Below are 25,336 nucleotides of genomic sequence, written 5' to 3'. Positions count from 1 at the left end.
AGACGCCCTGGCACATGCGCAGTGGTGCTCCACGTGAACGTCTGCGTTTCTCCTCAGCCCTGGGGATGCCGCCGGAACGCCGGAGCCGGACGAAAGCAGAGCGGAGAGCCGGCACGATGCCGGGGAAGCAAGCCCGACCCGGGAGCGGCGGCACGCCCCGAAAGGCCGCCCGTTCATCCCAACGGGCACCGCAGGCCGGGCAGCGGGCGGCCCCTAGAGCGGTCACTGCGGCGGTGGAGGAGAGCCGGCTTCGGCAGCGGAACCGCCTGGTGCTCGAGGACGACAAGCCGGCCGCCGAGCGGTGTCTGGAGCAGCTGGTCTTCGGCGACGTCGAGGACGACGAGGACGCGCTGCTGCGGCGGCTGCGGAGCTCGCGGGTGAGGGAGGCCCGCTCGGTGAGCGGGCACACTCTCCGGGCCGGGCGCGCGGCGGGAGGAGAGGCCCCGGGGGCGGAGCCTGGGGGACCTGCGGCGGCGGGCGCCCAGGTGGGAGGGACCGGCGACCGCGGGCGCCGAGGGGCACCGCGGCGCCTCCGGCGTTGGGCCGCGGGCTGGCGAGGGCGGAGACGCCGCCTTTCTCCGCCCCAAAGGGGCCGCGGCGCTCCGTAGCCAGCAGGCGCTCCAACCGCTGGCTTGGTCTGCGAGAAGGCCGCCTGCACGCGTGAGTCGGGAGCTTCGCGGTCTAATACCGTCTGCTGGAACCGCATGGGTGGCCGGTGGATCACCTGTCGCGATTCCGTTTCGTGGATGGAGCCAATACGTGGGTAGAAGGCGTAAAGCTGCGTTTTAATAGTTTCCTCGTGTGATGCACACCTCCCAAAAGCTTGGATGCTTACTCTTCGTAGAAATTACAAATCCTTCGTGATTGATAAATTTTGTGCTGTCATCACTAATGTTCTATACTTGGCCCGTCGCCTAAGGTATTCTAGGCACTGGAGGGAGATACAGCAATGGAGAACTCCAACCAAAACCCCTGCTGTCTTATAGCTTGGGTATAAGAAAACAAGCTTGTGTATAGGAAAACAAGATGAGGGAGCCCAGTAGTAAAGTTAAAGTATGTTGGTGGAGAGGAAAACTAAAACATTTGGGAAAGGGAGTTAAATTTATGTAGAGGTGTTTTTTAGATAGGGTGGCAAAATGCCTCAGTGTCAGCATTTGTTGAATTAATCTGAGCTTTTGTGTGGGAACTTCAGTGGGAGGATGTAGCAGGCTCCTTTGGGAGGATGGAGAATAGTTACCTCCTGAGTTGTGCGACCGGCCTGTATCAGAAAGGAGTCCTTGGTGGATTTTAGCGCAGGTGGATACTGTGGTTGACTCCTTGGACGCTGGAATGAGCTCAGCTCAGGGGGGGGCTAGGTTAGGGTTGAGTGTGGTATGCAGTTCTGAGGAGGTTGAGACCGAGCACACAGAACAGGAGATCCTCCTTAGGATGGGAGAGATGGGTTCCAGATGGCCCTGGGTTCTGCCACAGTTGGAGTTGAGATGTTTATTCTTTCCCTGTCCACTTACTTACCTTTTTCCCTGGTCTATTGTGGTCTTTTCCTTCCAGTGCGCTTGTCTCTCTGTGGCTGTACCATCCTGTCTCGCCCCCCTGGTGGTTCCGATCTCCCTTCCTGCCTTTTTCTTCAGCGTGTGCTATGGTCCTTTTCCATCGCATTATTTGATCAGCAGACCAGGAGAGCAGACATTCTACAAGCCGTCTTAAGTCTAAGGTGTGGGTGTCTGCCAACACCCTGTACGAAAGTTGCAGTGACTTGAAGATGGTGTGTCTTCATAGGGTCAGCGGCAAGGAAGCGCGGGTGACTCTGAAGTGGAAGATGAAGCAAAAGATAATCTTCCGACTCAGAAGAAGCCAGTTTGGGTGGATGAAGATGATGAAGATGAGGAAATGTAAGTTACCCATTTCTTTCAAAACCTCTCTGGGCACTTTAAGAGTTAACTTGTAGATTTTTACAAAGCACTGTCTTGAAAAGTTTGATTATATGAAGAACGAAAGAACATTTGGAAGCACAGGAAAAAGGTGGTTGGTAATTCTGCATCTGAGAGAAAGGTGCTGTTAGATGTTCTGTGTGCCAGATAGTCAGTGGAGTTAGAGCTTAGTTTGCCTTCGGGATGGGATGGGATGGTTCCGGACTACCACGGACAAGTTTGGAATCTACTTTTCATTTGTAAAATGAGTGTCAGAATAGTGACTGAAGCAGAAGGCCATTTGGATTAAATTATGCATATAGAATTTTTAGCTTGGTGCCTGAAACTCAGTGAAGACTTCACGTAAAGCTAGCACACTGTTATGAGCGCATACTGCCTACTCAGTTTAGTAGTTTTACTTTTTACTATCTCAAGTGCTATTTGAAGCATGGCACCTCACCTTTGAAAAAGACCTTTATAGACAGCCTTTTTTTTTTTTCGAGACAGGGTTTCTCCGTAGCTTTTGGTTCCTGTCCTGGAACTAGCTCTTGTAGCCCAGGCTGGCCTCGAACTCACAGAGATCCGCCTGCCTCTGCCTCTCAAGTGCTGGGATTATAGGCGTGCGCCACCACTGCCCGGCCTTTATAGACAGCTTTAAGTGGCTGTGTTGTCCTTTGTATGAGTCAAATAAAAATTTATTGGCCAAATAAATTTTCTATTTTTCATTGTAAGAATGCTGACATAAAAATCTTCATGAAAAAAACTTTTGTGTTTCTAATTAATTTCTTAAAGATTTTTTGAGGGTAGTAGTACTCTTTGAGCAGAAACTACATGTATTTTAAGGTTATTGGTAAATACTGCCAGATTGCATAAAGGATCATCTTCCTCATGTAAAGTGTGGATTTCAGGGTCTTTTTGTTTGTTTTATTTTAATCAGTGAGTGTTGTTTTGCACACTTTCTTAGTTTGATGGTAGGAAAATAACCCTACTGAAATTGTGTTGAGGGAAATTGATATAGTTACGTGTATTATATATGTTCTTTATTATTTTTGTTTTTTAGAGATCTTAGTGTCTCAGATTTCTTACATACTAAGAATTTTAAACTTTTATTTGCTAGAGGTTGAAGCCAGGGTCTGTGCATGCTGAGCATATACTTTGCTGTTGAGCGTTATTCCTTCCTCTTGAGCCTCCAAGTCATACTTACAGTGTGTTTTCTTTCATCTTTCTTATGCACAGAGATTTTCAATTTTCAGATAGTTCAGTCTTTGAGTCTTCAAATTTTATTTTTGCTTTTTAACAGTAAAAGGTCTTTTATTAGAAAGACTGTTGTCTGCCTATAAAGTACAGGCAGTATTTGATGGTTTGCTCTTAGTGCATTTGAGTTGCCTGGGATATTTTGGAGAGTGATCCGAAGTGTATCTAGATAATTCAGGATGAGTTTACTTAAATATTAGCTCTCCATAGCATATGAGAGACTCAGGAGGAAGAATGGACAACACACCAAATGGAGGTATATTTGAAACACACGTCTTGCAGTCTAACTTCACTGTTTAGTAAATGTTTCTTCAGAATACTAAAGGCATCATCATTTTATTATGGTTCTTTGCAAATCATTAACAATATACTTGTTCTGTGCTTCGTAGAGTTGACATGGTGAACAATCGGTTTCGGAAAGATATTATGAAAAATGCCAGCGAAAGTAAGCTCTCAAAAGCTAAGCTTCAAAAGAGACTTAAAGAGGAGTAAGTATCCCTTTTCCTGTGATTTATCAAGAGGTGTATTATCAGACATTTGTTTCTCTTTAGAACAGCTTTTCGGATAGTCACATCTGTACCATGAATAGGTAGTCATTACTTGCTTGGTGACTTTGTGTAAGTATTTTTGGCAGGGAATACAACAAAGATAATTTGAAGTGGGAAAAACCCCAATATCTTGAAATACTACCACTTAAATATAGTAAGTATTACTGGATCATTCATTTGTATGTAAGTCAACTCTATCAAAACCCTTTTCCCCAAGACAGGGCTCTCATTGTGTAACCTCATCTAACCTCAAGACGAGCTTCTCCTGCCCTTGCCTACTGTACTGGAGTTACTGGTAAGCACTACTATGCTTGCCTTTCTCTGGAATATGAAAAATTACAAAAACATAAGTATCCATTATCATTGGGTTCAATTAAAAAAAAACCAACAAAAGGACCTTTTACCCTAGTTAGCTTTATTTGAGTATTTGTATTTTCAGGATCTGTCTGAGAGTTAGATATGGATAATTCTACACTAACCACCTGGATTCCTCAGTGTGATCAGTCACCACAGATTAAGATTTTCCTGCGTGTGTAGTGTCAAGTCAAAGAAACTAGCAGCTGGCCAGTCAATACTAAGTACTCTTGACTAATAATCTAAACAAGCATACTTATTCCTTTTTTTTTTAACATGATACTGGTTTCACTACTTTTTTTTATTTAAAATAATAATTTTTTTTTAAATATTTATTATGCCTACAGTATTCTCAGTATTCTGTCTGCATGTATGCCTGCAGGCCAGAAAAGGGCACCAGATCTCATTACAGATGGTTGTGAGCCACCATGTGGTTGCTGGAAATTGAACTCAGGACCTTTGGAAAAGCATGCAGTGCTCTTGACCACTGAGCCATCTCTCCAACCCTAAAAAATAATTCTTACTGTGTGTGAGAGGTCAGCAGATAGGTTTCTGAGTCAGTTCTCTCCTTCCTCCATATGGGTTCCAGGGATTGCATTTATGTCATTAGGCTTGGTGGTGAGTACTATTACTTCTGATAGCGAGCCCAAATGATTGCCCACCCCAGGCCCTTACAGCCCAGACTGGTCTCAGACTCACTATATAGCTGAAGATGATCTTGAATGTTGATTCTTCTGCCTCTGTTTTCCAATTGATGGGATTGCATGTATGTGGCACTACACCTGTTTTTGTGTGGTACTGGAGAATTGAGCTCAAGGCCCCGTGCATATTAGAAATTTAATAATTAAATTTGAAATATGATGCTTTTTATTCATTTTAAATTTTGTCTTTGTGTGACAGGGTCTTTCTGTGTGATCCTGGCTATCTTGGAGCTTGCTATGTAGACTAGGATGGCCTCTCAGCCTCCCAAGTACTTAATGTACTTGGGATTAATGTGTGCCACCATGCCCGCCCTATTTATTCATTTATGTATGTATTTATTTATTTGTATTGCTATTATTGAGTTATATATTTTTCTCTGCTACCCTCCTTTCCTCTCCCCTCCCTTCTACCCTCACTCATGATCCCCATGCTCCACGTTTAATCAGGAGATCTTGTCTTTTTTTATTTCCCATGTAGATTAGATCCATGTATGTTTCTTTTAGGGTCCTCTTTGTTGCCTAGGTTCTCTGGGATCTTCTTAGTGTTTTATAGAAGTTGTAGGGATTGAAACTTGAGGGCTTGGTAGATAAGTGCTATACTGCTGTATTCCTGCTCTCTCCTTCCCCTTTATTTTGATACAGGATCTTCCTGCATTGACCAAGACGGCCCCTTGTTTGAATTCTTTCTGTTGTGCTGGCAGGCTTCAAACTTAATATCCTCTTCCCCTAGCCTCCCATGCATTTATGATTATAGGCCTGTATCATTGGGCCTGAATGAGACTGATGAAATTCTAGTTATTTTCAGACATATTCTTTTTGGACATATTCTTCATGTTTCTCTATTCTGGCATTGGTTTATAACCAAAAATAAACTACATAGTTGTAAAAATTTAGGATGAACGATACGAGCAAACAGGATATTCATATACTTTGGTGTAAAGTTAACAAATATACATTGAGGTACACCGTATCCAGTGTTGGTTTTTGGTGGGCAGAGGTTTCTGGGTTTCCAAACTGAGAGCTTGGGCCCATTCTGTGTGAATAAATATCCTAATTTTGGAACAGATTCTGTATGTACTCTAATGGGTGCCCAGATCTATACAGAGTCTGAACAATGAGCAGAGTTATCACAACATTTTTGTTTTTTCTCTCAGATTCCAGCATGCCATGGGAGGAGTACCTGATTGGGCAGAGCCTGGGCACAAGCGGAGAAAATCTTCAGATGGTGAGTGTTGATGTCTGTAAGCTAGTATGTCTCTTTCTTTGCTTAGTTTTTATTGGCATTTCTCCAGACTTTTTAAAATGTAGTGTTTTAAATAAACTTCCCTTGTTTTTGTTGACTTTCCAGTCTGACATTCTCTGAGGGAAGACTGTTTTTGATAAGCAAAGACTTATTTAATTGGGTTGAGTGTCCCTAGTCTGATACTTGGAATGTTTTAGAATCTGAAACTTCTGAGCACTGGCTTTTTGAAGCCAGGAAAGAGAAATTCTACACTATGAAACTGTTTCATGCTCCCAGTTACCAGAAGTATCATTAAAATGATCTTCAGGCAACATATAAAAGGTATAAAACAAATAAGGTTCATGTTTAGCATTGGGTCATTTTTGAGTCACCTTATCACGTACGTGCAGGTACTCTGAGTCTGTTCCAGAGCATCTCTGATCTAAGCCTTTCAGACCAGGGTAGTCAGCCTTGGTGTCTTACCTCCTGTGAGGAAGATAAAGGGTGAATGGATTGTTTCTGTCTTTATAGGACTGTATTTTATGACATAGGATTAAGGAAAATGAGTAATACTGGTTCAGAGCCCCTTCTGAAGACACCTGTAACTAATCTAGCTGTTTAACAGAAATGGGATGCCTATCAGTGGAGCAGATGTCAGATCAAGTCCAGATGATAACATAAAAAACTGCAAGTTTTAAGATTAGCTTGTATTACTAAATATTTTCTACTTTAGACCTTCTGAGTTTAGATATTGTAAGTACAGGTGGCTTCGTCAAGATATGATTTGTGTGCATGGTTATTACCAGTTATATAGCCTCATACTTATTTAGGAAGTTCTTAATATCTTTTTATCTGGAAATGAAACATGATACTCATGCATGCTTCAGACAGGATTTTGTCGGTAACTCTTGAGTGAGCTGTATAGTTGCAAGCTGGCCTTGAGCTTATAGAGATATTGCCTCCGCCTCTGGAGTACTGGGATTTAAAGACTCAGGCCATTTGTATTTTTCCTGTATTATAGTCTGGATGTTTTTGGATCTGTCAGTTAATGTTGGGACACTGTTAAAAACATTCGTTCAGAGGCTAAATTTTAATTACTTTGTTTTTTAGTTCTAGAATTTCCATATGGTTTTTTGTTTTGTTTTATTTTATTGGGGACAGAGTCTCATGTAGCTTATGCTGGCCCTGAACTCAGATGGCTGGAGGCAGCCAGTTCTTTCTTTTCACCAGTGGTGCCTGCGTGTCAAACTGTTGTTAGGCTTGATGGCAAGTGCCTTTACTCACTTGACCATTCTGTTATTCTTCATTGAGATGCTTATACACAGTTGACTGGCATTGATCTTTCCTCTTCATGTGTAATGTTATGCTATATATCTGTTTACCCTGTTGCTAATTTTGCTATAATTGTGAGTCACCCTTGTTAAGTGAAACGCTGGCTTTATTTATTTTATTGATCTCCTTTCGTCTTACTAACCATCTGTGTGTAAATTTTCTTCCCAGTCAAGCTTTAATTTTAACTATATATATAAAGTGCTGTGTCATCTTTTTTCTTTTATTGTGTTTCGAATTTACCATTTCCAGCTTAAAAAGAAGTTGAAGTTGTAAAGCTAGTGTGGGAGTTAGATTTGGAAATAGAGAAGTTTGGGTTAGGAAATGGCCTTCTGCTTGATTCTAAAGATTAGCCTTGTGGGTTTATTTATTTAACTTAGATGAAAGTGAAAGTGAAGAGGATGAAGATGATTTGTTGCAAAGGACTGGGAATTTCATATCCACATCCACTTCTCTTCCAAGAGGAATTTTGAAGGTGAGAGTTGTTGAGATTGGACCTATCCAGTTACTGACCTGTGAAATCCATCCTGCTTCCTAAGTTGTGCACATAGAGATGCTGCTTGTATGTGTGGCTAGTGTTTGATTGTCATTTTGCTTTAATAAATATTTGCTAGATTTTTCTTTTGCAGAAATGATGGAGCACTCCTTAAGTATGTCCTACTTAAGTTCTTCTAGGGATCCTGTTTGTTTCTTTTCATTTCCATTGGCAGTAATCTCATGTTGATTTCATCTCAATCAGCCTGCTTCAGTGGTAACATGACTGTGCTCTCCACATCCAGTGTACCTCACCCTGTGAACTATTCTTGACATAGTAATACTAGAGGGAGCTTTCATTTACTTACCTGTATATGTTGAGGTATGTACATGGGAGAGTAGGTACCTAAGGAGTCCCACCAGAAGAGGGCATTCTATCATTGGAGCTGGAGTTATAGGTGGCTATGAGCTGTTTGATATGGGTGCTGGATCTTAGATTTGAACTTGAATCGTCTGCAGGAGTACTGTGTATTCTTAACCACTGAGCCATTTCCTCAGCCCCTAGAGGGAGCTTTTAAAAACAGATTCTGGTCATATCACTTTTACTTGCTTTTTAAACTCTCTTGTGTTTCTTACCATAGTCTCCAGTGTCCTTTGTGTTTTTTTTCTTATACCCACAGCATTAGCTTCATCTCAGACAGACCTCCTTTATCTTGTTATTCAGGCCCACCCATGCCTTTGTGTTTCTTAAACTTACAGGATTCTTTGTTGCCTTTAAACCCTGTACCTTCCTTTTTTTTGTCTGTGCCTTCCTTCCTTAGGCACTGCTAGTGGCCAACTGTGTTCTTGTTTCTTCCCAAATTGTACTTTGGAAAGACACCTCCATTGCTTTGTTACTTGCACCATGTCTGATTCATTAATTGTAGTAACCAAGTGCTTCCCCAGCACAGTGCTTCAGCTAAGTAGCTGTCAAATACAGCAGACCTGTTTAATACATATTTTCCTTTCTATAAAATTGTGTTTCTGAAGATGGGGCAATGATAAGTAGTAGTATGGTGAGTTACAGTTAGACAAGACTGATGCCTGTCTTCCCTCCCTGCTGTTCTGCTCCTTGAAGTTGAAGCACTTCTACTGTAAAGACACTTCTGTGTCTCTGACCTCCATACTTGTACTGAGGTACACATGCCTGTGTTCACACATGATTTACATACACAATAACAATAAATAAAAATGAGAAATGTATGAAGCTGCATAAAAAAATAACAAAGTTTAATTTTAGTGATTCTGAACACAGGCAATGCTTACTTTGTTCCTAATTGAAATTTTAATGTGTTTGTGTGTGTGTGTGTATGCACCTATAAAAATAAAAGCAACAGCTAGAATAGTTCAAGTGATGTAGTAGATCACCATCATTTTAAACTAGCCACCTGTGTCATAAGGGGAAGATAGTCATTATGGATTGTAGACTGTCTAGACAGTAACATAGAGCCTGTTGCACTTATATCAAAACAGGCATTTTAAGTAAAATTTCTCTTTTAAGTGCCAGTCTCTAAACCAAAATTGATACATCTTTGGGACACTACTACATACTAGTACTCAAAAAATGCCTAGTAAGTTTAGACTTCACTTGTAGAAAGGTGTATCAGACTCTTGAGTGCTAGGACAGAATATATGACAGAACATCTTATAAAGAAGAAAGATTTACTTCGATTCAGTTTCAGACTTATTTTTTCCTTGTTCTCCCCCTCCCCCCCCAATAGTGTTGCCCTGTATAGCCCTGGCTGTTCTAATGTTACCTCTCTAAACCAGGCTGGCCTCAAACTCAGTGATCCACTTGCTTCTGCTGGAATCAAAGGTGTGCATCACCATGTTTGACTCTCAGGACTTGAGTCCATGGTCTGCTGGCATGTTTGTCATGTTCAAGGCATAGAGGAGTTAAGTTGGTTACCTCCCAGTGCCCAGGAAGCAGAAGAGAGGAGGCCTAGGAGGTCAGGGAATAGCATATTCTCAGGGACATTCCCCCAGTGACCTTCTCTGAAGTTAGGCCTCTCCTCCAAAGTTTCCAGCCCCTTTCAAAATTACCCCACTAACTGCTTTGGATTTAGTCTTCAATGCATGAGCCCGTGGAGGACATTTCATGTTCAGAGCTTAACAAAAGGACCTAAGTGGCTTAATCTTTCACTTCAGAGATGGTGCAGATGATTTCTTGTGTAGTAAAGTTGACTCGCTAACAGGTACCAGACCCATGGTCCTGAGCACTCCTTGGTTCTGCATTATAAACAAGGTTTTTTCCTTCTTTCTATAAAATTGGGTCTCAACCTTCCTAAAGCTGTGACCCCTTAATTCAGTTACTTGTGTTGTGGTGACCTCCACCTTAAAATTATTTTCTTGATACTTCATAACTGTAATTTTGCTACTGTTATGAATTGTAACGTAAATACCCGATACGCAGGATATCTGGTATGCAACCCCATCAGAGTGGTTTGCCCCAAAAGGGTCATGACTCACAAGTTGAGAACCTTTACTAAAAACAATGCTAACCCAGTTGACTTGATAAAATTCCAACATTGTATTTCCACAGATGAAGAACTGCCGTCCTGCCAATGCTGAGCGGCCTACCACTGCTCGGATCTCATCAGTGCAGTTCCATCCCGGCGCACAGGTGGTGATGGTCTCCGGGGTAGATAATGCTATCTCGTTATTTCAGGTATGAATTTCTAAGTTAAGTTTTGTAGTGGAAAGTGTTCAGTACCAGAATACAGGGTCTGTGGAAATAAAGAAGACATTTGTACTTTCTTATAGGTAGATGGCAAAACAAACCCGAAAATCCAGAGCATCTATTTGGAAAAGTTTCCAATCTTTAAGGCTTGTTTCAGTGCTAATGGAGAAGAGCTTTTAGCCACAAGTGTGCACAGCAAGGTTCTTTATGTCTATGATATGCTAGCTGGAAAGTTAGTTCCTGTACATCAAGTGAGAGGTAAGATTTCTATTGAACACAGCATTGATCATCCTTATTTTACACCTTCTTTCAGCCTGTATTTACCAGTATTTATAACTACTACTTTTAATCCCAGATGTGTGCACACACAGGGTCTCTCTCCCTGATTGCCCTCAGATTCACAGATTCATCTTTCCTCTGCCTCCCAAGTCCTGGGATTAAAGCATGTACCAACACACCCAGCATGCCATCACACTGTTCACAGTATTTTTAAAAGTAAGAGTTTGTTCAGTTAATAGTATTTTATAATTGTCTTGTGTTGAGGAAATAAACTTGAATGAAGCTAGTGAACTGACTCTTTAAGCACTTAGAATAGGTTCATAATTTATACGTATACATTTCTTCTAGACCACAGATGCTATTGCTTGGCTCTATTTGTCCTTGTTAATTGGTTTTTCTTTCTTTCTTTGTTATTTATATTTTTTGTGTGTTGGAGGCCAAACCTAGGCTTTTTTGCTTATAGGCTAGGATTTTATTGTTGGGCTAAACCCTAGACCCCGATACTTTATTTAAACATTTTTTAAGATTGTTTTTGTTTTATACATATGTGAGTTTTGCCTGCCTATATGTCTTGCACTTTTTACATACCTGGTTCCCGCAGAGGTCAGAAGATGTTGGATTCCCTGGAACTGGAGTCATATAGATGGTTGTACTTCTCCACTAGGTGCTGGGAATTGAACTTGGATCTTCTGCAAGAACAAGTGCTCTTAACTGCTGAACAAACTCTCTAGCCCCTCCTGTTTATTTAAAATTAAATCCACTCATTCTTCCCTTCTTTCTTTATGTTTATTGACATTTTCTTCTCTGCACACCACATGTATAGCCTGGTAGCTGCAGATGCTAGAATAGGGTGTCTGATTCCCTGAAACTGGAGTTACAGATGGTTATGAGCCGCCATATGGGTGCTGGGAACTGAAGCTGGGTCCTTTGGAAGATCAGCCAGTGCCCTTAGCTGGTGAGTCATCATCTCTTCACTCCATCCTGACCCCAATACTTGGTTTTAATGTTAGTATGTGAGGTGGTAGAAGGAACATTAGCTGGGGATATAGAAGACTTGGCTTCTACTTCCTTGGATAAGTTGTTTCACTTCTCTGATAGATAGGCCATCAGATACTTTAATTCTAATGTTTATTTTAAGTGGTGATTTATACTTGATACAAAACACTTTGAGAAGTACTTATGTAAAGCATTTTAAAGAACAAACTAGGCAAAACCAAAGTTGATTGTTTTCATCAGGTGATTTATTTACCTACCCTCTTATTTTTTTCTCTGTATTCTCCTGCTCATGCTAGGTGAGACTTTCATGATTTCTTTGGGAAACCAAAGCCATTGTAATGATGTTGGCTGGGTTAACATACATCTTGGGCCAAAGTGTTGGCATAGTATATAGGTCAGTGGCAGTCTTGCTATTGTTCTTTTTGTGTGTCTGTATTCCTGTTAATGGGTGGCAGTGACTACACACAAACCAGAGATATTTATGTTTATGTTCAGTGTTTCGAGTCGGTTCTGTCTTGTTTCCTGACACCTTTACTTTTCCTTTCCAAGTTGGTTCTTTGTGAAGTCCCAGCAGGGAGGAGTCTTTTTAAGTTGTGGTTTAGATTTTGTAAAACTGAATCTGTTTCTGCCTCAGGTGCATTTCCTAGTCAGTGGATGCTCTTTGTTGAAAAGCCTAAACCAACTTATATTGAAACAGAAAACTATTTTGAAATTGAAAGTTTCTAGTATCCACAGCTCAAAACCATCTGTAAGCCCAGTTCCAGCTCCCTTTCCTGGCCTGTAAGGGCACTCCACACACATGGTGCACAAACATACATGTAGGTAAAACTCTTATACACATTAAAAATAAAAACAGAAAGAAACAAAGCAGGCCCTATGAGATTGCTTAGCAGGTAAAGGTGCTCCTTGCTTCCCCAGTCTGATTGCCTGAGTTCTGTCTTTCTGACTAAGGATAGAAGGAGAAAGCAAAAGGAAACAGCTGTACCATACTTGACAAATTGATTTGCTATGCTGAGGATTTAACCCATCACTTTGATTCTGCCAGGTAGGCACTTTACCACTGAGTTATATCCCCAGCCCTTTGAAAATACTAATTCAATAAGCTCAAGAAATTTAGAATAGTTTAGAAAGGTGGGAAATTTCTTATTAGGATATCTAAGCTTTTGTATGTAGACTCTTGTCATAAATGCTTGTTTGGAAAATGAAAACAGAATTGATTCCGATTTTATTTTCCATTAACCTCTCAGGGCTTATCACATAATCAGTTAGAAGTGGTCCAAAGGAGCCTCAACCAGCACTTTCTTGTGTGTAAAAGCTTTTTACTACATTAAAAAATTTAAAAAATCTTTTTGTTCTAATCAGTAGTTGTACTTTAGCTGCTTGAATCAATTTTTTTTTTTTTTTTTTGTCTAGGCATTATGTTTGCGTGGTATAGCTAGAAATCCAGGCTATAGCTTGGTGTGGTGATCCGTGCCTATAATTTCTGCACTTGAGGGTCAGTCATATCAGAGTCATTCTTGGCTACTTACTGAGATAAAGGCTATCCTGGACTTGAACACCCCCCCCTCCCCCCCATATCTACAAATGAATGATAGTGGGAAGTCTGTTCTGCTCCTTCCTCCTGGTCATCTCCCCGCTTTAGTCAGCCATTTATACCATTTTTATGTGTCCTTTCTGTTAGATCACCTTATAATGAAAAACTTGGCTCTTAGCATTCTGGTATGATCAATATGAAAGGATATGTCCTTTTTAAATGGGTTAGGAGACTCTCAATTACACCATGAGGACCTAATCAATTGTTAAAGACACTTGAAAGTAAGGAACTTGTGCTTTTCAAGTACAAAATTAAAGATTATTTTCCCATTCATCATAGGTGGCAACCAGATAGTTTGGCCATTTCTAATGGCAGTGGGTTTCCTTTCCATCAATGAGCTGTGTAGCAAACTGCAGTCGTCCTTTTAGGGTATTACTGCTTACATTTATGATGAGTTGGTTTGTTAACTGTTTAGAGACCTGAACTGTTGAATGCTAACTAACCAACATAAAGTTTGCCAACCATTTTGAAAAGAATGTTTGGGTTCTTTTTGTTGTTATATGCAATCAGGTTTATTTGGGTAGACTTCTTAAAAGTCATTTAATCTATTTTTTCATCTCTTTTTTTAGGTATGAAAGAGAAAATAGTGAAGCGATTTGAAGTCTCTCCAGATGGATCGTTCCTGCTCATAAGTGGCATTGCTGGGTTTTCTCATTTGCTGTCAATGAAGGTGAAACATTTAGTTGCTTCTTATTCTTCCATTAGGTATTAAGGTTAGGTTTAAGGATAGTCTTGAACTCAGCATGTTCTTTTCGTTTTGTTATTTTTTTGTTTGAGACAAGGTTTTGCTATATAGCGCTGGCTGGCCTCCAACTCCACTTATCTGTGTCTCCAGAGTAATAGGATCAAAGGCTTGCACTAGGATATATTGGGAGTTTTGGGAAGTTGGGGGAAAACTTTGACAATGAGAAAAGTAGAGTCAGGGATGGAGTGATGGCTCAGGGTTAAGAGCATTGGCTGCTCTTCCAGAGGTCCTGAGTTCCGTTCCCAGCAACCACATGTTGGTTTGCAACCATCTGTAACTCTAATTCCAGAGGATTCGTTGTCCTCTTCTGGCTTCTGTGGGCAACAGGCACAACTGTGCACAGACATCTATGCAGACAAAAGAACTATACACATAAGATTAAAATTAATAAACAAAAGTTAGAGTCATATACCTCCTGGAAGATAGATAAGTCTTCTAACATCTAGTAAATAATTACTCTTAGACCAAAGAGTTGGTTGGTAGCATGAAGATTAATGGAAGAATTGCAGCATCCACGTTCTCTTCTGATAGTAAGAAGATATATACTTCTTCTGGTAAGTTTGGGTATATTTATGTTTCAGATTTTATTTAAAAAAATACCAAAACCTGCTTTGTTTTTTTCTTACTGTTTTATTAAGAAAATCAGATATATAGGTATATTTAATACTTATTTTCTGACTTTGCCAGGCTGGTTATGAACTAATAACAGCGAAAGGTTAACAGTCTGATGTGCAGTGTTAATATGTTTGCTCCAGTTACCCATACTCCAGTGTGGGACAGTTTTCAAGGAGATAGTTAAGAGTTTCACAGAATTCTCTTTGGGAGCATAAGATTATATGAAGAAGGGCAAACTCTGGAACATTATCTACAGAAAAGGAAAGGATGAGAGGGAGTGAGGAGTCATCTTTGAGGTTAATGAGATGATATTATAGGTACAGTAGGATGAGAAGATGCTGTAGGAACAAGAAAAAGGATTGATCAGTTTTGGAAATTAGATGGCTATTTGCATCTTGGAAAAAATTGTGGTCTCTGTAGTATCTTTTATCTTGCCTTAATATGTGCTCATTGGTTTCCTTAATATCCATAATTTGTAAATGACTTGAAACAAACTGCGTATAACTTCTTAGTTAAATTATAAACTTTTTGTGGTGTGGATCGGCTCATTTACTCTCCACCATCATCATTAAAAGTTGGCTTATCTACATTGTCTGGCCTTATATTCTAGGTACCCTTATGCTTGTTGATATTTTTTTCCTTTTCATGTATTTGCTCCAGTAACTTACTTTAGTGAAATATAGCACCTTTTACTTAAAGTTCAACTCAAATATGTGATTTTTTTTTCTTTTTACTTTAAACCTAAGGGTATACTTTTGTTTTTGAATGACTGAACTTTTGTATATATTTGAAATGCTTTTAGTTTTCTGTAAAGAGTGCTCCTTGTGCTATTAACAAGTGGCTAAAAGTGCTAAGTCTGCTTGCTTTTTAAAGGAAGATTAGCTGAATTTTTCTTTTACTTTCAGAGAATGGAGAAGTTTATGTGTGGGATGTGAATTCGAGGAAGTGCATTAACAGATTCCTTGATGAAGGCAGTTTATATGGATTAAGCATTGCTGTGTCAAAGAATGGGCAGTATGTGGCTTGTGGGTGAGTGAGAAAATGTTTAGCAGTTAAATACTCTAGATGGTACATGGCTTTACTGACATCTTAGAAATATGAAATCAGTAAACCCACCTGAGCGTTTTGATTTGTAAAATTGTTTTGATGCATCATTAATTATTAATAATGGTAGTTTGTCAGCTTTTTAGCAAAGAAGAAACTAGACTACCTTAAATCATTGTATATTTTCCCGAGTTTAGAATACTCATTAGACCATGGTCAGATTTCTATCTTAGTGTATTTAGCTTCTTGCCATTGATGAGGAGATAACAGTAATTCAACTTTAGTCTTAAATCTCTTAAGTCCTGTAGCTAGGTGTATAGTCAAAAGGATATTACTTGGAAATATAATTTGTTAGTATGGTAGGTGTCTTAGCCACCATTCTTTTGCTGTGAAGAGACCGTGACTACAGCAACTCATAAAAAGAAAGTATAAAATTGGGGCTTGCTTATAGTTTCAGAAATTTAGTCCATTATCATGGTGGCATGCGGGCAAACACGGTGCTGGAGTAACAGCTGAGAGTTCTACATCTGGATCCACAGGCAGCAGCAGGAAGGTAGACACATTGGACCAGGCTTGGGCTTTTGAAGTCAAAAGGGTCACCCCCCAGTGACCCACTTCCTCCAAGAAGGCCTCGAGTACAAAGCAACACTTTCTAATCCTTTTCAAGTAGTGTACTTAGTCCTTGATGACTAAGCATTCAAATATATGAACTTGTGTGTGGGGGGGTCATTCTTACTTAGACTGTTGCAGTAGGCACTTAATATTTCACAAAACATGTTACTGGGCTATTAGTAGAAAAATGGCTTATATTTGGGAAATGATGATGTTTATCTCCCTACCTGATCTTAAATATGTAGGTGGAAGGAGGAGGAATTGCATAGTTAGTGGTTGTTCTAATCTAAGATCTTCTTTGCATCTGTAATTTTGTTAGTTCAAGATGTCTGTTTGACCTTAGACCAAATACAATTAAGCTGTAAGGAAATTACAGCTAGGTATTCCTTGAGGTAGGTAGTTAAGGGGCCTCGCTGTCCAGAAATGTGTTATACTTCAGCATTAACATTGGAAACTGCTTATAAATGTCCCCAGCAAGTTTGGGGCTGGAAAGACAGTAGAACTGAGCTGGAGACACTGGAGCAACTGTGTTCCTTAGGTGGTTAGGGTACTGACAGGCAGTTCTTAGTCTGATTGTCTTATGAAGGCTGCCTTTCCTTTGTTGCCTGTCAGCACTTGCCATACCTGTAGAGAGATGCATTTCAGCACAAGATAAGCTTTACCAAAGTAATACACATTTAGAAACAGTTCCTGATTAGCAGATCATTAAGACAGTGTCTGATACAAGTAATTTTAAGTAGAACGGCTCTTCCTCTGTCAGGCAAGGTTAAGTGTACAAAAATGACCTGGTTTCAAATTGGTGAAGTCAGAGCAGTTAGGATTTTTGTGGTCCTTGTCTCTCTCTATTTCACTTTTTATTAGTCCCCTTTGAAGGGTCTGAGGAAAAAAAAAAAAACTAATACTAGAAATTTAAACTCATTTTTATTGCTGTTCGATGTAATTGAATTCTCATATTGTTGACCAGAGATCATTTCTATATTATAGTTAAATCTGTTAAGAAAAAATTTAACCCTTGTTAGAATTCCTGCTATCACCTGATAGGTGGTGTTGTAGACTCAGGGTAGAGCATGGAGAAGCTAGAATCATGACTGCCTGTTACCTTCTCTGGTCTCTGCTGTGGCATTTGATTCCTTTGATCTCAGAACTCCTATTAGTATCTGTCAACTCAGTTTAGTTCTTGTTTTCATAAAGAGCATGCTTTCTGTTTACAACTTTGCTGTGATAGAATAGCTAAGGATATTGTAAAGAGAGACCTTTTACTTTCCATTGTCATCTGAATAACTTTGGAAACTGGTGTGATATGGCATATACCTGTAATCTCAGCATTTGTGAGGTGGAAACAAAGCAGATCTAAAGGATTTTTGTTGTTGTTTTGGTTTTGGTTTTTCGAGATAGGATTTCTCTGTGTAACCCTGGCTGTCCTGGAACTCACTCTGTAGACCAGGTTGCCTTGAACTCACAGAGATCTACCTACCTCTGCCTTCCAAGTGCTGGGATTAAAGGGTGATTTGAGATAAGATCTCAGGTATCCCAGGTTAGTCTTATACTTGCTAGTTGAGGTTGACCTTCAATTCTTGATCCTCTTGCTTCCACCACCTGAGTGTTGGTATTGCAGGTGTACATCACCAAGTTTCATTTGTTTCAGCTCTCTACTTAGTTTTCTATCAGGTGATTTGTTGACCTTAGTCATGATTAGCTTATAATGAATACAAAGGTTGTTTGGAGGGGGTAGTTGGTATCTATAGGAGTAGGATATGTGAGATACTAGAGATAAATTGGAATCAGCCTTGGGGACAGCAGAGAAAGGTGACTGAAAGAACTGGGAATGAGAGGACTTGGTAGAGTTAAATCTTTGGTATTTGTGTTTATTTGTTTGAGGGTCTGTATGATGTATGTAGCTAGGGTGGGTCTGGTTGTATCTTAGCTTTTTTAAAGAGACAGGTTCTTACTGTCTGATGCAGGCTGGCTTCAAGCTTGAGAGCCTCCTGTCTCTTGTTCTTGAGATTTGGGATAGATGTATGCTCCCACAGTTGACTTTTTGGGCTCTCTTTGTTTGCTCAGGCTGGTCTCAGGCTCATGTTATCTTCCTATCCTGGGTAGCTGAGACTGCAGCCATGCACTATTATATTTGTGATTGGTTTCTCTGGCTCGCCCTCTTCCTGAAGCAGCTTCTAAATAATCACTCAGAGGCTTAATATTAATTTTAGAATGTATAGGTAGTTCAGGCTTATTAAGTAGCTCTTACATTCAAATTAACCCATTTATATTAGTTTGAGTATTGCCATGTGGCTGTGGCTTTTACCAGAATGTTGGCATCTTGTTTCTTGGGCAGTTCTCTTGAGTCTACCCTTTTCCCTGTATTCAGTTTGGCTTTCCTGCCTAGCTACGTTCTGCCTTGCTATAGGCAAAAGCAGCTTTTTATTATCAACCAGAGAGAGTAACATATATTCACAGCATACAGAAGGGTTATCCTATAGCATTTCCTGGTCAAGTCCTGACTGGGGAATTTTTTTTGGTGCCTTGTTTATCTCAGGCTGCAGCAGCCTTGAAGATGTTCTAGAACCCAGGAAACTGCAACAGAGGCGCTTTGAAACGTTGGATCATTGTGCCCTTTTTAAAATTCTTGTCACACACTTTGAGCATCTGATTTATCTTGATACTGGTTCTATGGTAGGAGCCATGTGAGTTCTTTGGGGAACAAGACCCGAGAATAGCATGAATGACTCTCCTTGTGGCAAGGCCCTGGAGACTCTGACCCACTTGGCAAAAACTTGTGGATAGTTCGTTGCATCATTCTGGGTATGAGCTCCTTGATTTCACACTGCTGGCCTGACTGGGTCACAGTAGGTTATGAAGTTTAATGTTGCATATTTGTATAACTTTTTGGAAAGAATGATTTTAACCACTAGAGTCTTTGAGAAATATTTATAAATATATATGAGAAGTTAATAGGAACAGTCTAGGAACAGGGAATGAAGCAGAATCATAGAAATCCACATTTCCCTCATTTCTAATAACTGTACCAATACCATAAGAAGTTAAGCTAGATGATCGTAAGGACAAGGGATGAACAGTGCCAACTACTAAGTTTCCAAGTTATGTTGACTAAAGGATAAATGGAAAAACTTGGTATATCCCCAGAGGAGATAGAGTAGTGCAGAATGTAGAATTGGTTGATCTAGTTTGGTGAGTTAATTGTGAGGACCCAGACCCTACCAGATGTAAATATAAACCACAAGAGACAAAACTGTCTGACCCCCTCATAATGCTGTAACCACATATGCTGCCAACTGGGCACACTGTTCTACCTGAAGAAGCGCCTAGTTAGGAAACTTCCTTTGTTGCTTACAAGATTTCTTATGCTTCTAAAAGTAGAGATACAGATAAAAAAGGTAATGGCTACCGATGGGAAAGTTGGGGGACAGAAAGGGGAAGAAGTAAGGAACAATCTTGTAATTATTGTAATCGTTTTTAGAAATTTAGGAAGTAAAAACCTACTCCAATAAGGCTATAGCTCCTAATAGTGCCACTTGCTGTGGGCCAACCCTTCAAACATATGAATCTATGGGGGCCATTCCTATTCAGACCACCACACTAGGTTAGCTTTGACTCCTGTGTCAGCTTCTTGAGTGTTGAGATTATAAATGTGTACCCCCACTTCCATCTTTATGCGTCTTATTCTCAATGCACATAGCCTTAGAACATCTGGTCATTGAGACAGCATTTATTTTATGTTTTACTTTGTTTTTTGTTTCAACAGTTGCTCACATTGTGTTTTACTATGGCTTAAATTTACTAAGTAGCAGCCGGATGGTGGTGGCATATGCCTTTAATCCCAGCAGTCAGGAGGCAGAGGCAGGTGGATATTTCTGAGTTTGAGTCTGGTCTACAAATGCGAGTTCTAGTACAGCCAGAGTTGTTACACAGAGAAGCCCTGTCTTGAAGTCCCCCCCCCCCCAAATAAATTAGCACAGGGTGGCCTTGAGTTAATGATTGCTTTTCTATCTGAGCCTTTTGATTGCTAGAATCATAGGCATGAACTTCCATGCTGATTTAAAGTACTCATCGATCAATGATTCTGTTAGTGATAGACTAATGGTAGGCCCTTAAAATTTGCCTTTTAAGAGAAGTGTAAATAATTCTTTGTTGGTAAACATTAATGTAAACTCTGAGTAGATAACCTTAAACTTTGGCTATGAGCTAATGAATATTCCCATGAAAGCCAAATTAAGGTGACTGGTTTTACTAAAGCCTTTGTTCTCTAGTTTTGTAGTTCCCACAAATACATTCAAAGAATAAAGAAAGAAGAGCTAGAAATGGCAGAAGGGAATGGTGGTGTTTATTGTAAAAAGAAAATCAGCAGCTATCAGTGGGCAATGTCAGTTTTCTTTCGTATATTAGAATGTTAGGCAATGTCCAGACCTGCTGGCGCTGGCAATCCCAGATAGAAACTCAGGTCACTGAAACTGTAGAGTCCAGACTTCAATGCTAGCCTGGCAACATAGTAAGACACTATCCTAGGGGGGTAAAATCAAAAGGGCTGGAGAAACACTTGGTTAGCATGTATGTGAGGCCTTAGATTCAGTCCCCAGTACTACAAAACAGCAAAAACAGGCAGTAAGAACTGTGGGAGAGTGGTTGTCTTAGATCCTTAGTTTGTCTTGCATCTCAAGCACTCAGGCAGTACCTGGCATGCAGTAGACTTTTGATTTATCATCAGAAAGTAAAATGGAGATTCTGTGTTTTCTTCACATTTGTAGCTAGACCTACAATTGAAAAGCTGCCCGAGTTAAGAGCTCAGCCAGACTGAACCTGCACTGATAGAATATCTTTTGTCTTTCCTTGAACTCTCCAGTCTTTGGGTTTCTTGCAGTTTGTTTCCACAAATACCAGTTTTTGTTCATCTAAGTTGAGAAGACTTTGTTTTAAATCTGTTTTATTTCTTTTTCTTTTTGCAGTTCTAAAAGTGGAGTGGTAAACATATACAGTCAAGATTCTTGCCTCCAACAAACAAACCCGAAGCCAATAAAAGCTATAATGAACCTGGTCACTGGTGTCACTTCCTTGACCTTCAATCCCACTACAGAAATCTTGGCAGTGGCTTCAAGAAAAATGAAAGAAGCTATCAGATTGGTAATAACTCCATTTACCCTCTCCCATTTATCTTGATAATTTAAAATTTCATGTTGAAATAGTGAATGATGACAGGAGAGTGGTATTGGAATATTTTAAAGAGTGATTTCTGGGCTGGAGGTGGGGCTTAGTTGGTAGAGTACTTGCCCAGAATACAGGAGGCCCTGAGTTCAATCCCCAGCACCAAAACAAATCTTGGGTGGTGACACATGCCCACAATCAAGGTCATACTTGGCTACATCGCGAGTTGAAAACTAGTATGCATGAAAATCTTGTCTTAAAAAGCCAAAAACAACAGCAATAAAAATGCTAAAAAGTTAAGTCATTTCAGTTCTGTTTTGTAGAAATTATTAGTTGGGAGCTTTTGGGGTTGGTTGTTTCATTATTGCAGAGTAGCCTACCAGATTTTGCATAGATCTGTTTTATTAGAAATTCTGAGCTGTCCATCGTTAACATTTCTTAAGATATGGTCCTCATTTTCAGAGATTTTTGTCTAGCACATAGATTAAGGAGCATATTTAAGGAAAACACTTTATTTATCTATAGTTCCTTTTATTATTTTCTAAAAGCCTGTACCTACAGTGGATTAGAGGCAGTTCTTAGATTTTGAACGTAAGTTGAGTTGACATAAGGTGCTATAGTTCAGATAGCTAGATAGGGATTATGAATATCTCTGTTAAGAATGCCTTAGGCCACCCTCAGGTTTGATGATTTAATGGAAAGACACAGTATCTAGTACCTGTCTTTAAAGCATGGAGCAGCCTGGGAGTCCCTTCCTGGTATAGAGTTGCACAGGATACATGTAATACCTCCACACCAAGTATTTCCTACCTATAAGACTCATTAGAGACTCAGTACCTAGAGGTTTGGTTGATGGTTCATGTGGACATCCTCTGCCTAGCATTTGCTAAATTCTAGGTGCCCAGAGTAAAGCCAGATATTAGGCATAAATGATTCTACTTTGCTCTGGCAAAAGAAGTTCTTCACCCAAACTGTTTCTAGAGATATATTGGGAGGGAGGAATCTAGGAGAGTGGCTGCCTCTTTGTCAGGGTGGAAAAGGGCAGCTGCCAACTGAATAAGCACAGGGCTTATATAGGACTTCTTAGTAGTGGAGTTTTCAGGGTGGGGATTGGTCAGATTTCAATCCCTGAGTTTGAACACACTGGGTTTTGTGCTCGGGGATTGCTTGGTTTCATGCTCAGGGATTAGGTGGTTTCATGCTCAGTTGGTCATTCCAGACTCTTAAGTGTGAGATGGGAAGTGGGCGCAGGAGAATCTGTGGGTAAGAGACTGCAAGAAGGTACAAGGCAGTGACTGACACTGACACCCCAGGTTATTATCTTGACCTCCATGCACACTGCTTACACTCACACAGGCTCACACACATCTTGTTATGGACTACTTGGCTGCATTTATGGAACAGTGCTTCCAAGTATAGCACAGTCAGTGTGTTTTATATCAGAATAGAATGAAATGAAAAGATAGTTCCTAGTTTTTATAATTTAAGGATTTTTATAATCTCTTGCAGATTCATCTTCCTTCCTGTACAGTATTTTCTAACTTTCCAGTTTTTAAAAAGAGTGCTATTTCTCGTGTTCAAACCATGGATTTTTCTCCCAGAGGTGGATACTTTGCCTTGGGGAATGAGCGAGGCAAGGCCCTGTTGTATAGGTAGGTATTATCTGTGTTTAGAAGTCAGGTACATAATAAACTGCTTTTGAAAAATGAAGCTATAAATAAGGGTGTGATCCACAAAGATAGCAAAAGTTATATTATCTATCCAGGTTTTTTTTTTTTTACCCAACTTGTCTTTAAAATAGTCACAAGCAAAATATATTTGCATCATTGCTAAAAGGTACAGGTTGGCAGGTGGATCTTCTGGGAGAGTTTTCTGACATGACAGTCCTTTTCATTGTGTTGGTTGTGTGCTGCACAGAACCCAATGTTAGTGTGTGCATGCTCCAGGGAATGCTGCAGGCTGAAGGAAAATAGGAATGAAAATTGGTTTTTAAGATAGTAATGAAATGAGTATATAGTAGACTGTGGGTTAACTGCTACTGCTTTCTAAGGAAAATGAGATATATAAATATATATTTACACACATATACATATACTTGGGTAATTTTGTCAGTCTCATTTCAGATTAGGATCAAGTACAGACTTTACTAAAAAGAGTAGCTCTTTGAGAGCTATTTGGGTTCTTTTAGAACTGAACAGTTCTTTAAACCCCAGAAGCCATCTTGTTTTTCACATTGTGCTCTAGAATGAAACTGTCCTGGCTGTGCTAGTGACTTGGATTGACAACATTTTCATTTAGTGTGACTGATGAGGTATCTTGTCAGTCGTCTGGAGCCATCGTAGCAGTTACGTATGTAGGGATCTAAGCACATCTGCACGTTGAGTATGACTGGAATTCTCCCTCATCCCATTCACCTGAGTGCTGCCCCATAATCAGATTGAACTGTTCTGTGGTAATTAAAAAGTTCTTTTCTTTTTCAGGTTGTACCATTACTCAGATTTCTAAAGATTTTTTTTGAAGTAAGAAAATTCTCTTTTAAAATAAATACTATGGGTTTTAGGGTTGTACCACTGATGTCATTTGGTAGAGGTACCATACTGACTTAGCTCTGTTTCTTTGCTCCTAGGTCATCTCTATATCCTCAGTTTAGGGGAGTCGGGTGCAAATAGATCAGGAGCTGGTCAAATGACCTGAACCTTCATTGGAATTTAATCCCAATCACAGTGGTCTGCCTCCTCTTCTGAGGTCATGTTTCTAATAGTGCATTCAGTAATTGTCATCAAAACTATAGTTACTAGCATTTAACCTACAAAACAGAATAAGCGTATCAGAGAAGAATGAACAGAGTTACAGTTTGTGTGAGCTTTAAAATTCTTTGACATGGGCTATTATTAAGTGGTTTGGCCTATTGCATAAAGAGATTTTTGCTGGCCAGTATTTAAAAAAGTATGTTTGGGGTGGTCCTGACACTGAGATTTGCGATTTATCTTTTGCCATAGTTGACTGTGTGGCTTTCTTAGAATTATGAGTACTGAAGAAGCTACAGATAAGATTTAATTAGAGAAAAAGATAGAATTTTGAGCAGTGTAACCAGAAAAAGAATGCATTGTAACTATCTTGCCACTCAAAAATGTAACAATAGTACACATTTCTTTTGATGAGCAGTTATAAATTATCTGTGTAATTTTTTCTATTTTCCAGATCCAGTTGAACCCATCTCAGTACATCTTCCCAGAAATTTCCCAGTATAATTTCTCATATATCATATGAGATAATATATGGATAATAACTTGTGGAATTCATGCTTAAAATTAGCAGCAATACCTTAATAAATAAATGTATGATAATTTGTTTGAAAATAAGCGTGCATGATTCTTTTCAGTCTCTGTGCGTGCACACACATACAACTTAGATGCATTTCCTTTAAAACTGAATGAAGATGGATGCTAAAAAATGATCCCACGCTAGCTCAGACTTGAGTATAATAAGGGATTATTTATTTAGGGGTAGACTCACAGATCACAGTCCTCTGCACGAATGAGAAACAGAAACTGAATCCAGCAGCTGGGAAAGAGTACAAGTGTGTGCTTTGTAGTATAAGTGACCACGCCCAAGTGGACTGGTATCTTAAGGGCTACTGGCTGAAGGAGTTCCTACAGCAACTAAATGTGAGAAATTGGGAACATCTGTCTGTAATAAAAAATGATATAGGCAGATAGATTTATATCCCCTCTCTCGCCTGTGCACAGATCTGTACTGGTTTCAAAAAGGCTTTTAAAACTACCTCTT

General features: G+C 39.8%; 1 protein-coding gene across 1 annotated transcript; it reads left to right on the top strand.

The window, feature by feature from the left end:
- On the top strand, window positions 1–24,903 carry Utp18 (UTP18 small subunit processome component). The gene is made up of 14 exons (XM_050156761.1): window positions 1–377; window positions 1,777–1,889; window positions 3,551–3,649; window positions 5,919–5,989; window positions 7,696–7,790; window positions 10,371–10,496; window positions 10,592–10,766; window positions 13,947–14,047; window positions 14,586–14,676; window positions 15,643–15,766; window positions 21,352–21,526; window positions 23,057–23,199; window positions 24,028–24,066; window positions 24,749–24,903. The coding sequence occupies exons 1-13, from the start codon at window positions 15–17 to the stop codon at window positions 24,050–24,052; spliced, it is 1,701 nt and encodes a 566-aa protein (XP_050012718.1). The 5' UTR covers window positions 1–14; the 3' UTR covers window positions 24,053–24,066; window positions 24,749–24,903.
- The last annotated feature ends 433 nt before the right edge of the window (window positions 24,904–25,336 follow it).

Source organism: Alexandromys fortis, unplaced genomic scaffold, assembly GCF_014885135.2.
Source record: "Alexandromys fortis isolate MF-2015 unplaced genomic scaffold, M_Fortis_MF-2015_v1.1 scaffold_31, whole genome shotgun sequence".
NCBI lineage: Eukaryota > Metazoa > Chordata > Mammalia > Rodentia > Cricetidae > Alexandromys > Alexandromys fortis.
Note: the sequence above shows the minus strand (reverse complement) of the source record. Positions and strands in the feature narration are given on the sequence as shown.

Bases quoted from the DNA above. Each gene is read 5' to 3' on its own strand.
- Utp18 (XM_050156761.1), top strand. From the start codon at position 15: ATGCGCAGTGGTGCTCCACGTGAACGTCTGCGTTTCTCCTCAGCCCTG. The intron at 10,767-13,946 runs GTAAGATTTCTA...CTCTTTTTTTAG, and splicing joins TCCTGTACATCAAGTGAGAG to GTATGAAAGAGAAAATAGTG. The intron at 15,767-21,351 runs GTGAGTGAGAAA...TTCTTTTTGCAG, and splicing joins GGGCAGTATGTGGCTTGTGG to TTCTAAAAGTGGAGTGGTAA.